The sequence below is a fragment of the Hyla sarda genome, chromosome 4, assembly GCF_029499605.1.
Source record: "Hyla sarda isolate aHylSar1 chromosome 4, aHylSar1.hap1, whole genome shotgun sequence".
NCBI classification, from domain to species: domain Eukaryota; kingdom Metazoa; phylum Chordata; class Amphibia; order Anura; family Hylidae; genus Hyla; species Hyla sarda.
The window spans coordinates 181,899,156-181,914,393 of record NC_079192.1 but is presented as its reverse complement, the minus strand read 5'-3'; the positions used below and the strand labels follow the sequence as shown (position 1 = coordinate 181,914,393).

At 44.0% G+C, this 15,238-nt stretch overlaps 1 protein-coding gene across 2 annotated transcripts in view; it reads right to left on the bottom strand.

Moving 5' to 3' along the window:
• Positions 1 to 9,105: 9,105 nt before the first annotated feature.
• Positions 9,106 to 15,238, bottom strand: part of LOC130368787 (src substrate cortactin-like) — a 47,435-nt gene continuing 41,302 nt past the window's right edge. For both annotated transcript variants that reach the window (XM_056573005.1, XM_056573006.1), the window contains exons 14-19: positions 14,593 to 14,738; positions 13,565 to 13,672; positions 13,362 to 13,487; positions 12,801 to 13,077; positions 12,304 to 12,366; positions 9,106 to 10,137 (exon numbers count right to left, since the gene is read on the bottom strand). In XM_056573005.1, coding sequence (XP_056428980.1) covers positions 10,001 to 10,137; positions 12,304 to 12,366; positions 12,801 to 13,077; positions 13,362 to 13,487; positions 13,565 to 13,672; positions 14,593 to 14,738 — 857 coding nt within the window. In that variant the 3' untranslated portion in view covers positions 9,106 to 10,000. The remainder of the gene's footprint in view (positions 10,138 to 12,303; positions 12,367 to 12,800; positions 13,078 to 13,361; positions 13,488 to 13,564; positions 13,673 to 14,592; positions 14,739 to 15,238) is intronic.

Here is a 15,238-nt window from a genome sequence, read left to right as displayed (position 1 = left end):
AATTTTTCATCCAATACTCAATAATGAGAATAGGAAAACAACATTTTAGAAATATTTGTTTGTTTATAAAAAGTAAAAAAACACATTTTTGCATGGACAGAAGTATTCAGACCATATGGCACTGGACATTTAGCTTAGTTTAGCAAATTCAGTTGATTGGACAGGATTTGGAAAGACACAACCATAAGTTCTCACAGCTGGCAATGCATAATATAGCAAAAACCAAGCCATGAGGCGGAAAAGAACTACCTGTAGAGTTCAGAGACATGATTGTGTAGAGGCACAGACCTGGGGAAGAGTACAAAAAGAACATTCTGCTGCACTGAAAGTTCCAAAGAGTCCACAACCAGTCTGGCACAACCAGGACTCTTCATAGAGCTTACCGCCCCACCAAAATAAATAATCAGGGAAGAGGAGATCAAGAACCCAATGGTCCCTCTAGCTAAGATCCTAAGATACTGTGTGCAAATGGGAGACATTTTCAGAAGCCTAACCATCACTGCACCAATCAGGTCTTTGTAACGCCCCAACTGGTCTGGAGCCACCGTGTCACCTAATGATTTGATGTTTGGCCAAACCTTGGAGCAAAAGTATTCCCCTACTTTTTACCCTTTGTCTAACTCCAGGATGCTGAAGTTTGACTTCTGCTGAAGGGGAGATAACCAAGTAGTTTCTGCAAGAGTGGTCCCGATTATGGGGAAGCTGACCAGGCCGGCCAGAACGCCCTGGTGCCAAGCAGAAGGGATAGAGGCAGGAAATGTGAAATGTGCTGTTTTATTCACAAAGAAAATACCACATTGCAAAACCACAGTGGTTAGCAGTAAATTAAATGTGATTTAATACTATCAGTAATACTTCGAGGCCTACAACCCCCCCACCCGCCCCCGCCCCCGCCCCGCTCCGCTCCGCTTTTCACTTTTTGTTGCACAATAAGGTATAAGTGCAATGTTACGCCTAGCGCTCCGGGCCCCCGCTCCTCCCCGGAGCGCTCACGGCGTCTTTCTCCTTGCAGCTCCCCGGTCAGTCCCGCTGACCGGGAGCGCTGCTCTGTCATGGCCGTTGGGGATGCGATTCGCACAGCGGGACGCGCCCGCTCGCGAATCGCATCCCAGGTCACTTACCCGTTCCCGTCCCCTGCTGTCATGTGCTGGCGCGCGCGGCTCCGCTCTCTAGGGCGCGCGCGCGCCAGCTCCCTGAGACTTAAAGGGCCAGTGCACCAATGATTGGTGCCTGGCCCAATTAGCTTAATTGGCTTCCACCTGGTCCCTGACTATATCTATCCTCCTCCCATGCACTTCCTTGCCGGATCTTGTTGCCCTTGTGCCTAGTGAAAGCGTTTTGTGTGTTTAAAGCCTGTGTACCAGAACTTCTGCTATCTCCCCTGACTACGAACCTTGCCGCCTGCCCCCGACCTTCTGCTACGTCCGACTTTGCTTCTGCCTACTCCCTTGTACCTCGCCTATCTTCAGCAGCCAGAGAGGTGAGCCGTTGCTAGTGGATACGACCTGGTCACTACCGCCGCAGCAAGACCATCCCGCCTTGCGGCGGGCTCTGGTGAAAACCTGTAGTGGCTTAGAACCGGTCCACTAGCGCGGCCCTCGCCATCCCTCTCTGGCACAGAGGATCCACTACCTGCCAGCCGGCATCGTGACAGTAGATCCGGCCATGGATCCCGCTGAAGTTCCTCTGCCAGTTGTCGCTGACCTCCCTACGCTGGTCGCCCAGCAAGCTCGTCAGATCGCCCAACAAGATCACCAGCTGTCGTACTTGACCACCATGACACAGCAACTCCAGTCACAACTACAGCAAGTACAGTCACAGCTACAGCAGCAACAACCATCTCCTCCGCCAGCTCCTGCACCCCTTCCGCAGCGAGTGGCCACTCCTAGCCTCCGCCTGTCCTTGCCGGACAAATTTAATGGGGACTCTAAGTTTTGCCGTGGCTTTCTTTCGCAATGTTCCCTGCACTTGGAGATGATGTCGGACCAGTTTCCTACTGAAAGGTCTAAGGTGGCTTTCGTAGTCAGCCTTCTGTCTGGAAAAGCTCTGTCATGGGCCACACCGCTCTGGGACCGCAATGACCCCGTCACTGCCTCTGTACACTCCTTCTTCTCGGAAATTCGAAGTGTCTTTGAGGAACCTGCCCGAGCCTCTTCTGCTGAGACTGCCCTGCTGAACCTGGTCCAGGGTAATTCCTCCGTTGGCGAGTACGCCATACAATTCCGTACTCTTGCTTCTGAACTATCCTGGAATAATGAGGCTCTCTGCGCGACCTTTAAAAAAGGCCTATCCAGCAACATTAAAGATGTTCTGGCTGCACGAGAGACTCCTGCTAACCTGCATGAACTCATTCATCTAGCCACTCGCATTGACATGCGTTTTTCTGAGAGGCATCAAGAGCTCCGCCAGGAAAAAGACTTAGATCTCTGGACACCTCTCCCACAGTCTCCACTGCAATCTGCGCCTAGGCCTCCCGCCGAGGAAGCCATGCAAGTGGATCGGTCTCGCCTGACCCTGGAAGAGAGGAATCGCCGTAAGGAAGAGAATCTTTGTCTGTACTGTGCCAGTACTAAACATTTTTTGGTGGATTGCCCAATCCGTCCTCCACGTCTGGGAAACGCACGCTCGCACCCAGCTCTCGTGGGTGTGGCGTCTCTTGATGCTAAGTCGGCTTCTCCACGTCTCACGGTGCCTGTTCGGATTTCTACTTCAGCCAGCTCTTCCCTCTCAGCCGTGGCCTGCCTGGACTCTGGAGCTTCTGGGAATTTTATTCGGGAGTCCTTAGTGAATAAATTCCGCATTCCGGTGACCCGTCTTGTCAAGCCACTCTACATTTCCGCGGTCAACGGAGCCAGGTTGGATTGCACCGTGCGTTTCCGCACGGAGCCCCTCCTAATGTGCATCGGACCTCATCACGAGGAAATTGTATTTTTTGTCCTTCCTAATTGCACTTCTGAAGTTCTCCTTGGACTACCCTGGCTTCAACACCATTCCCCAACCCTGGATTGGTCCACTGGGGAGATCAAGAGTTGGGGTCCCTCTTGTTCCAAGGACTGCCTTCAACCGGTTCCCAGTACTCCCTGCCGTGACCCTGTGGTTCCTCCTGTATCCGGTCCCCCTAAGGTCATTAAGGACTCTGCCTGCCACAGGAAATGCCTCTCCCCCCCTCCCAGTCCCATCAGGCAAGCCCCTGTGTCCCCTCATGGCCCTCGTCCTGGTGTCACACTGCCCCGTGCCAGGTCTCGCCCTCTGCCCTCTCTCCCCATTCCTACTCCTGCTGTTCTGCCTGCCGTTGAGGAATCCCTCCATCCTTTCCCGGTGTCCTCATCCCAGGGGAGGCAGTTACCGGATAAAGAGAAGGGGAGACCTAAGGGGGGGGGGGTACTGTTACGCCTAGCGCTCCGGGCCCCCGCTCCTCCCCGGAGCGCTCACGGCGTCTTTCTCCTTGCAGCTCCCCGGTCAGTCCCGCTGACCGGGAGCGCTGCTCTGTCATGGCCGTTGGGGATGCGATTCGCACAGCGGGACGCGCCCGCTCGCGAATCGCATCCCAGGTCACTTACCCGTTCCCGTCCCCTGCTGTCATGTGCTGGCGCGCGCGGCTCCGCTCTCTAGGGCGCGCGCGCGCCAGCTCCCTGAGACTTAAAGGGCCAGTGCACCAATGATTGGTGCCTGGCCCAATTAGCTTAATTGGCTTCCACCTGGTCCCTGACTATATCTATCCTCCTCCCATGCACTTCCTTGCCGGATCTTGTTGCCCTTGTGCCTAGTGAAAGCGTTTTGTGTGTTTAAAGCCTGTGTACCAGAACTTCTGCTATCTCCCCTGACTACGAACCTTGCCGCCTGCCCCCGACCTTCTGCTACGTCCGACTTTGCTTCTGCCTACTCCCTTGTACCTCGCCTATCTTCAGCAGCCAGAGAGGTGAGCCGTTGCTAGTGGATACGACCTGGTCACTACCGCCGCAGCAAGACCATCCCGCCTTGCGGCGGGCTCTGGTGAAAACCTGTAGTGGCTTAGAACCGGTCCACTAGCGCGGCCCTCGCCATCCCTCTCTGGCACAGAGGATCCACTACCTGCCAGCCGGCATCGTGACATGCAATTTGTAGTTAACCTCAGTATATCCTAATAATGTGAACTGCACTCTACTTGCTGCTATCTTTTTCAGGTCCAGGAGATGCCATTATCTGTTTTTTCTTCATGTGTGACCCCTCCTTTTTTTCTTTTCTTTTCTGACTATTAATGTTTACCAATAAATATATTTTTGATTTTGTATAAAAGTGAATCCTTTGTCTTTTTTTGGTTTCACATGGTACAGAGTTAATATTAGAGCATTATTACTAACGGGCCACTGTGAAATTTACTATTATACTACATGTGGGATATCCTGTAATTTCTTGCCTTTTAATTATACATAGCTGTTTGAAGAGGCAGCTTCTTCATTGCGTACTTTGCTTGTTTTTGTAACTCCTGTACTTTTAGTAGCAGCAATATAAGGAACTGCAGCATTGTCCTAATTTAGTGACCGGGACAACACTGCAATTTCTTGCACAACAGCAACTGTAAGGAGAGGTACAAGTTAAAGGGGTACTCCGGTGGAATTATTATTATTTTTTTCAAATGAACTGGTGTCAGAAAGTTAAACAGATTTGTAAATTACTTCTATTAAAAAAAAATCTTAATCCTTCCAGTTCCTATCAGCTGCTGTATGCTCCAGAGAAAGTTGAGTTGTTCTTTTCTGTCTGACCACAGTGCTCTCTGCTGACACCTCTGTCCATGTCAGGAACTGTCCAGAGCAGGAGAGGTTTGCTATGGGGATTTGCTCCTGCTCTGGACAGTACCTGATATAGACAGAAATGTCAGTAGAGAGCACTGTGGTCAGACAGAAAAGAACAACTCAACTTCCTCTGGACATACAGCAGTTGATAAGTACTGGAAAGATTAAGATTTTTTAATAGAAGTCATTTACCAATCTGCTTAACTTTTTAGAGCAGGCTGATATGATGAAAAAAAAAAAAAACTAGATTTCACTGGAGTACTCCTTTAACCCCTTAAGGACCATGGACGTATGCATACGTCTAAGCACCCTGGTATTTAAGGACGTACGCGTACGTCCGTGGGAATTTCTGACCCCCTGGGTGCAAATGCCCAGGGGGGTCATCAGACCCCCCCCCCCCATGTCGGCGATTGCCGCAAATCGCAAGTGAATTCACACTTGCGATTTGCGGCTATTCTGGGTCATACGGGTCTATGGTGACCGGAAAATAAGGGTGATCGGGGTTGTCCAAGACACCCTCGATCCCCCTGAAGGGATAGGAGTGAGGTGGCAGGGGTGCCACCCCTCCTATCCCTGCTATTGGTCGTATAGACTTTCGTTTTCCCCTTTCTGCCCACCCACAATAGGTGGGGCAGAACGGGGAAACTGAGGAGGACCGACGCCGAAGTCCACTTACCCTGCGGGCGAGTCTGCAGGCGACGAGCGGCGTCGGAGATCGGCGGGCAGCGATGTCGTGCAGCTGGCTGAGCGGAAGACGGTGAGTTGCCTAGCAACATTTGGAGGGCTACAGTTTGAGACCACTATACAATGGTCTCTATACTGTAGAACTCCAGATGTTGCAAAACTACAACTCCCAGCATGCCCAGACAGCTGTTTGGGCATGCTGGGATTTGTAGTTTTGCAACAGCTGGAGGGCTAAAGTTTGAGACCACTATACAGTAGTCTCTAAACCATATCCCTCCAGATCTTGCAAAACTACAACTCCTAGCATGCCCACACAACTGTTTGCTGTCTGGGCATGCTGGGATATGTAGTTTTGCAACATCTGGAAGGCCACAGTTTGGAGATCACATGTTGCAAAACTGCAAATCCCAGCATGCCCAAACAGCAAACAGCTGTCTCGGCATGCTGGTAGTTGTAGTTGTGTACCTCCAGCTGTTGCATAACTACTTCTCCCAGCATGCCCTTCGGCAATCAGTACATGCTGGGAGTTGCAGTTTTTCAACAGCTGGAGGCACACTGGTTGGAAAATACTGAGTTAGGTAACAGAACCTAACTGAAGGTTTTCCAACCAGTGTGCCTCCAGCTGTTGCAAAAGTACAACTCCCAGCATGCACGGTCTGTCAGTTCATGCTGGGAGTTGTAGCTGGAGGTTTCAGCAGGGTACATTCACACGGGCAGGTTTACAGTAAGTTCCCTGCTTCAAGTTTGGGCTGCGGCAAATTTTTCCCTGCAGCGCAAACTCCTAGCGAGGAACTCACTGTAAACCTCCGCCAGTGCGAATGTACCCTAAAAACACTACGCTACACTAACAAATAATAAAGGGTAAAATACTACATATACACCCCCTTACACTGTCCCGTCCCCCCCCCCAATAAAAATGAAAAGCATATTGTACGGCAGTGTTTCCAAAACGGAGCCGCCAGCTGTTGCAAAACAACAACTCCCAGCATTTCTGGACAGCCACTGACTGTCCAGGCATGCTGGGAGTTTAGAAACAGCTGGAGGCACCCTGTTTGGGAATCACTGGCTTAGAATACCCCTATGTCCACCCCTATGCAATCCCAAATTTAGTCTTCAAATGCGCATGGTGCTCTGCTCTCTCAGTATTTCCGTACTCGGGAGAGATTACACTACAAATTTTGGGGGGCTTTTTCTCCTTTTACACCTTATGAAAAGGAAAATTTGGGGTCTATACCAGCCTGTTAGTGTAAAAAAATTATTTTTACACTAACATGCTGGTGTTGCCCTTTACTTTTTATTTTCACAAGAGGTAAAAGGAAAAAAAGACCCCCAAAATTTGTAACGCAATTTCTCCTGAGTACGGAAATACCCCATATGTGGGCGTTAAAGTTGGATGGGAAAATGAAAAAAAATAATTTTTGTTCACTAAAATGCTAAAATCCCCCCAAAATTTGTAACCCCAAAATATACCCCATATGTGGATGTAAAGTGCTCTGTGGGTGCACTACAATGCTCAGAAGAGAAGGAGCGCCATTGGGATTTTGAAGAGAAAATGTGTCCGGAATTGAAGGCCACGTGTGTTTACAAAGCCCCCATAGTGCAAGAACAATGGACCCCCCCCCACATGTGACCCCATTTTGGAAACTACACCCCTCATGTAATGTAATAAGGGGTACAGTGAGCATTTACGCCCCACAGGTGTCTGACAGATTTTTGGAACAGTGGTCCGTGAAAATGAAAAATGTAATTACTGTTCCAAAGATCTGTCAAATGCCAGTGGGGTGTAAATACTCACTGCACACCTTATTAAATTCTGAGAGGGGTGTAGTTTCCAAAATGGGGTCACATGTGGGGGGGGGGGGGTCCACTGTTCTGGCACCACGAGGAGCTTTGTAAACGCACATGGCCCTGACTTCCATTCCAAACCAATTCGCTCTTCAAAAGCTCAATGGCACTCCTCCTCTTTTGAGCATTGTAGTTCGCCCGCAGAGCACTTGATGTCCACACATGGGGTATTTCCATACTCAGAAGAAATGGGGTTACAAATTTTGGGGGTCATTTTCTCCTATTACCCCTTGTAAAAATGTACAATTTGGGGAAAAACCAGCATTTTAGTGAAAAAATGTTTTTTCATTTACACATCCAACTTTAACAAAGAGTCGTGAAATACCCGTGAGGTGTTAAGGCTCACTGTACCCCTTGTTACGTTCCTTGAGGGGTGTAGTTTCCAAAATAGTATGCCATGTGGGTATTTTTGCTGTTCTGGCACCACAGGGGCTTCCTAAATGCGACATGCCCCCCAAAAACCATTTCAGCAAAATTTGCTTTCCAAAAGCCAAATGTGACTCCTTCTCTTCTGAGCATTGTAGTTCACCCGCAGAGCATTTTACGTCCTAACATGGGGTATTTCCATACTCAGAAGAGATGGTGTTACAAATTTTGGGGGGCATTTTCTCCCATTACACTTTATAAAAATGGTAAATTTGGGAAAAAACCTGCACTTTAGTGGAAATTTTTTTTTTCATTTACACATCAGACTTTAACGAAAAGTCGTCAAACACCTGTGGGGTATTAAGGCTCACTGGACCCATTGTTACGTGCCTTGAGGGATGTAGTTTCCAAAATGGTATGCTATGTGGGGGGTTTTCTGCTGTTCTGGCACCATAGGGGCTTCCTAAATGTGACATGCCCCCCAAAAACCATTTCAGAAAAACTCACTCTCCAAAATCCCACTGTCGCTCCTTCCCTTCTGAGCCATCTAGTGAACCCGCCGAACACTTGACATACACATATGAGGTATTTTCTTATTCGAGAGAAATTGGGTTACAAATTTTTAGAGGATTTTTCTCCTTTTACCCCTTGTAAAAATTCAAAAACTGGGTCTACAAGAACATGTGAGTGTAAAAAATGAAGATTTTGAATTTTCTTCTTACCTTTGCTGCTATTTCTGTGAAACACCTAAAGGGTTAACACACTTACTGAATGTCATTTTGAATACTTTGAGGGGTACAGTTTGTGGGGTATTTCTAATAAGAAAGCCCTTCAAATCCACTTCAAACCTGAACTGGTCCATGTAAAATTCCGATTTTGAAAATTTTGTGAAAAATTGGAAAATTGGTGCTGAACTTTGAAGCCCTCTGATGTCTTCCAAAAGTAAAAACATGTCAACTTTATGATGCCAACATAAGGTAGACATATTGTATTTGTGAATCAAAATATCATTGATTTGGAATGTCTATTTTCCTTACAAGCAGAGAGCTTCAAAGTTAGAAAAAGGCTAAATTTTCAATTTTTTCATAAAATTTTGGAATTTTTCACCAAGAAATGATCGACAAAATTTTACCACTAACATAAAGTAGAATAAGTCACGAAAAAACTATCTCGGAATCAAAATGAAAGGTAAAAGCATTAATGCTTAAGTTAAGTTATTAATACTTAAAGTGAAAGTGGTCAGATGTGCAAAAAACGCTCTGGTCCTACAGTGAAAAATGGCCTGGTCCTTAAGGGGTTAATATTGAAAACCCCTCAATGCTAGCACGCCTCCGGTTAGAACATGGAATCTTGCCAATACCATATTGATGGCCTGGTATTTCTCTCAAAATCTGTGATGTGACTTCTGACAATGACCAAACATCTATATAAATTTTGAACTTTATTCACATGGATTATTGCAGCCGGCAGTAAGAAACATTACAGATAATAATCTTAAAGGGGTACTCCGGTGGAAATTTTTTCTTTTTTATAAATTAACTGGTGTCAGAAAGTTAAACAGATTTGTAGATTCCTTCTATTACAAAATATTCATCCTTTTAGTACTTTTTAGCAGCTGTATGCTACAGAGGATATTCTTTACTTTTTGAATTTTTTTGTGTTGCCCACAATGCTCTCTGCTGACACTTCTATCCGTGTCAGGAACTGTCCAGAGCAGCATAGGTTTGCTATGGGGATTTTCTCCTGCTCTGGACAGTTCCTGAAATGGGTATCAGGTGTCAGCAGAGAGCACTGTGGACAACACAAAAAAATAAATTCAAAAAGATTTTCCTTTGTAGCAAACAGGTGCTAAAAAGTACTGAAAGTGGAAGGATTAAGATTTTTTTAATAGAAGTAATTAACAAATCTGTTTAACTTTCTGGCACCAGTTCTTTAAAAAAAAAAAAAAAGTTTTCCATCAAATTACCCCTTTAATACTAAAGCAGGAATTTGCTTCTTTATTAAAAGTGCATGTTAGAGGTTTGGAGTGAATTGTACATTCATCAACATTTTCTTCCACATGATGCATTTCAATGTTCAGATTTTTCACACTTAGAAACCTTATTTCTTGCAAAGCTCTATATAGTGTAAGGCTTGGTCAACACCGTGTTTTAGCAGTCCGTCAGAGGTATCCGTCGGCATCTTATCAGAAATGGGATACAGATGTATACAGTAACAGCGGATGCCATTCATTTCAATGGACCAGACGGAGACCCTGCCAGGACATATGTGTTATGTGGACCTAGCCTTAAAGAATTTCACTTTACAGCTTGTAATGGCAGTAATGTAATCTATTACTGCATAAGCTCCACATAATTAGAAGGAAAGAGTCCACGGCGCCCTCTGCAGTATCCGCTCCACCAGCCCTCATCGATCATCTCAATATCTGTGATGAGATCCTGAGGTTCAAATGAGATCTCATCATCGCCACCTGTAAAACACAAGTCCATATATATTCACTCTGTAGTCACGTGGAATACAGTTCTAAAAATGTCTTACTGTATTTACTGCAGATCTACTTTCTGTAGGTAAAAGGCTTTTGTAACCAATATATGGGTTAGACTTCATGCACAGATCCATATTATGGCTCCATTTATTAAAGTGTTACAGTTAGATTGCAGTTTTTGTGGTAGTTTTTTATGTTGTGTTTGGAGTCAAACCAGGAGTGAACTCAAAAGGTGAAACTTTATTCATCTGTTTGAGACAAAAATGAGTCTGATTTTTGTCTCAGACAGATAGCAATCAATCACAGCTAAGTTTCAGAAATGAAAGCTGAGCTGCGATTGGTTCCTATGTTTCTACTTAATAATACAAGGGTAATTTATCGCACTCTTATAGTAAGATTCTCAGTATTGTCAATGGAAACCAATCACAGCTCAGCTTTCATTTTACCAGAGCAATATGAGATATGAAAGTTAAGCTGTGATTGGTTTCTATTGGCAACAAAAAATCGTACTATTAGATTAATCAATGTCCCCAGTGTGTGTATTATTAGCTGTTTTTCCCACTGAACTCAATCACTGAGAATCTACAGCCTCTTTTTTTCCGTCTTTTGTACCATACAAAAGAACAGGGCGGGGGGCAATGTGTGGGCATAGCCTATGACTGCAAGCTTTTTTTTTCTTTAATTTGCAGATACTGTACATATTGCCAACTGCATGGAAAAACATTTTGTGTAATCATCAACTAAAGTGTAAAGTAATTCATTATAATTAATAGTATTGGTGGTTGCATTGTTTCATATATATAACAAAACACTGTTCAACAATTGTGTAACATTCTGTGGCAAAACATCCTTACAAAATTTTACTAAACCTACTGTGACAGCTACTAGAGGTCTGGAGCATCTCTTCAGGCACACAAGCATAGGATCAATCACTCATCCTACACGTGTGTCCCAAAGGAGGAGACCTCTGATGGCTGCGGGCATGAAGCGGCCTGAGGCCCTTAGGATTAAAGAGCATTGGTAACTGTAGGGGAGATGGGAGCCTTGTTAGTATGTTCTCTGTTTTCTTTTTTTTCTCTTTCTGCTGGGGCCTATCTACCTATTGGGGTCTGTCTACAGGAGGAACCCAGCTACTCAGGGCCTCTCTACAGGAGTAAACTACCTACTTGGGTGAACAGCGCAGATTTGTGCAAACAAACGATCCAGTCTTTATTGATTAAAACTTTATGTGCAGTTACCTACTAGGGTCGATCTACAAAAGGGAACAGGAAACTACTTATTGCGGGGTATCTACAGGGGGAAACTTCCTCCTGTGGGCTATAAACATGAGGAAACAACCTTTTTACAGGGGGAACGTACCTACTGGGGGAAACTGCCTACTGTGGGAAATCTATAGGAAAAAGCTACTTTTTGCCAGCTATCTACAGGGGAACTGCTACCTACTGGAGCTATCTACAGGGAAAAATATATATTGGTACAGAGCCCATATATGTGGGAAACTATTCACTAGGGCCCTATCTACTGGGAAACCTACCTGCTGTGGGCCTATAAACTATAGAAACTACACACTGGTGAAGCCCACCTAATGGGGTGAACTACACACTGTAGGGGGGGGGGGGGGCTGTTTACTTAAAAGAGAGTCCTGCCTACCTACCCCTTTCTCCCTAACCCACTTTCCTACCCACTTTATTGCATGGGACACCTAGGGTGAATTATTACCATTTAAGGCACTACAGATGGGGGAAAGGTAAAGCGGGTATTGGAAAAGTGCAGAGCCTAAGATGTGGAAGAAATCTTCCTGGCCGCCTTGGACGTATGAATACATAAAAGGGGAAAGTGACTAACTCCAATCAGGGACCAATGCCCTGTAATTAAGAATCTTCTCTTCAGAAACTGTGTAGATTTAGTATCTACCACTGTATGGGCACTGTAAGGGTGATATTGGTTTGTGTGTAGTCCTATTTTATTTAGCAACAGTATGTGATAATATGTGGTCATGTTATTTCAGAATTTTATTTTATTTTTTAAAACCCCTCGTCTCTTGAGAAATTCCAGTATTCGCCCCTCACATTATGTGCCCCATCCCTCCCTGATATCATTTAGATGCTGTGTCCTCTAATATGGACCCCAGTCAAATTTAAGAGAGCTTACCTCCTTCATAATCATACAAGGCAATTGCAGTCATCCCAGAGGATCCTTTCTGTTTAGATGGCTCTGAAAATAGATATATCTGATTAAGCTTTTATCATGTTATCATATATACTGTATATATATATATATATATATATATATATATATATATATATTTATCTATCTAGCTATCTAGTCACTTCTATACTTGAAAACTACATACAGAATGCTAAAGAAAGTTGCAAGAAATTTGCAACATTTCTAAACTAAATAGCTGGCGTAGAGTTTTTATAAATTCCACCTTATTTACAGTATCTATTTATTCATCTATCTGTCTCTGTTTATTTTCAGGCAGAGCGACACCCTTAGGCACCAAGGTCAAAGGTGACTGCAAACTCTATAATCTTTATAGCCACTTCCTTGTGTCTGTCTGTCTGTTTTTCTATTGCTATATTCCAGTTTGTATGTTAGTATACCAGCATTTTTCATGTTAACCTGTCAAACATTTTTATTCTCACCATCTTCACTCTCCTGTGGTAATTCTTCATATAAAGAATCTTCTTCAGCAACTGGTTGATCCATGATTTCATAGTCTTCAGTTTCTTCCTCTTCTAGCCTTGGTGGAGGGTCTGGGATGTCTTCATACTCTTCTTCTGTATCAAGGGGGGGTGCGGGAATGTCTTCATAAGTGTCATCCTGGACAAAGGGTTCTGGAGGAGGTACAGTGCCCTTCATCATTTCAGGGAGTCTGGGAGGAAGAGCTGGAGGAGCCTCATATTCAGAATCTACTGGTATCTAAATTAAATGAAGTTGTAATCCATCAATAACAATTGTGATGTTCAATTTTAATCTTACAGTCTACTAGAAAATACTTACTTCTTGTTCTAGAGTTTGTGCAGTTACTGAAATATGGGGAATTGGGACAGGATCAAAAACTGGAGCCAGTTGCTTCTTCATCCCACCCTTGAGAAAATCTGGCATTAAGGCATTCTCCCCAGACTTTATAAGCCCCATCTCTCCTTGATATAATTTAGATGCCTTGACCACTATGGACCTCAGCCAAATGTAAGACAGCTTACCTCCTTCGTAGTCATACAGGTGTCATTCTGGACAAATGGTTCTGGACGAGGTACAGTGTCCTTCATCATTTCAGGAAGTCTGGGGGGAAGAGCTGGAGGTGCCTCATATTCAGAATCTGTTGGTATCTAAATAAAATACGGTTGTAATACATCAATAACAGTTGCTATTATTTTTTAATCTTAGTCTACAAGAAAATACTTACTTCCTCTTCTGGAGTTTGTGGAGTGACAGAAATACGGGGAACTGGGACAGGAACAGAGACGGGAGCTGGCTGCTTCTGAGACTGCCCAAAATCTGAGCTTTGTTGAGTCTGCAAAAAAAACAAAAAACCCAGCTAAATATAATGTGTTAAAGGGGTTATCTAGTCTGTAAACATTGATGGCTTATTCTTTGCAGAGTCTGGGTAGTGAGACTCCCACCAAATGTTAGCACAAGTCCTCAGCAAAGCACATTTTCTTTCTGCCAGCAAAGATGTATTCTAAAGAAAGTCTGTGAGTCTGTTTCCTGCAATGAGGACAAGAGCAGGGACAGACTCAGGACCTGATCTAAACTTTGGTTTACAAGTAAAAAATGACTTCTTTTGTGTAAAAACATGTTTAAAAAACTGCATTATAATGTTGTTACAGAGCTGATGCTGTAAAGGTACATCATTATTTTATACAACATGTCATAAAAATCACTTCTTTAATTTCTAAGCAGACCTTTGAAAAATGAAAGAAGTGTCTGATGGTTATGGGCAACTGGTCAACTGGTCAACTCTTCCTCTGCACAGGTTTTGTTAAATCTCCACCATAGTTCCTAAGCTAAGCAGGCATTAAATGTTTATGTAAAAGGTTCTCAGTCTTTAGGCAAAGATCACGTGTAATATAGCTAGAATGAGGGACGCGGGTAATGTATAGGCATGTTAACACAAGGATGTCAAGTGTGTACACATGTTGGCCTGTATGCTACCTAAAGTTAGTCTATGACTATGACCTATGTATTGAGGTTGGTCGTGCCCTTCAAATGGTGTCCCAGTGAGTACCTAAAAATCATTTGGGGATGGCAAGGTACTTTTGCATGAATACTTATTCCTTTACCCTATCAAATTTAGTCCCCTCCATGTCATGCTAATGTACACATATGTGTATTCCATGGAGTCACTGAGCACGAACTGTCCCTACAGTAAATATTTATGTACATAAAGTCACTATATTTGGAGAATAGCAAAGAAATTTTTTTTTGCCTCACCTCCTTCTTTGCTTGTTTCTCTCGTTCCATCTTGTCTTTAATCTGTCTCCTGGCTTTCTCTTCCTCTGCTTTCTGCCGGTTTTCTTCTTCCGCCACCTTAGCCATATTCTCAAATCGAGATCTTAGATTCTGAGCCCCACTTGTCACTGGAAGCATTTTATTTAGGGCAAGAGGTCAATATTTAAAGACATTACTATTGTCTGTGTCAGAGATCCATGAAAAGATTGCCTTGGTGAAGTCAGTGATCGCAGATAGACATTGTTATAAAGAATGAAGATGATCTATAAAATGCCCCAATTTCCTATTATTGAACACCTGACACAAAATCAAAAAGATATTGACAAATAAATATATATATATATATATATATATATATATATATATATGTGTGTGTGTGTCATATATGTCAGTGCCAGATTCCTATTGTGTCAGATTTTTTAAATATGTAATGAAACCTAGAATGAAAAATAACTAAATGATGGTTTGTTATTTTTTCATACATCTTCCTGAGGAAACAAATATGTGTCTTTATTAAGGGGTATTTTGGGAAAACACTTTGTGATACTTCTCTTGGGAGTCTCTATAACCTGCAATAACAGTGAAGCATGCATATGCTGACATTTCACCACTATGAAAGGGATATGGA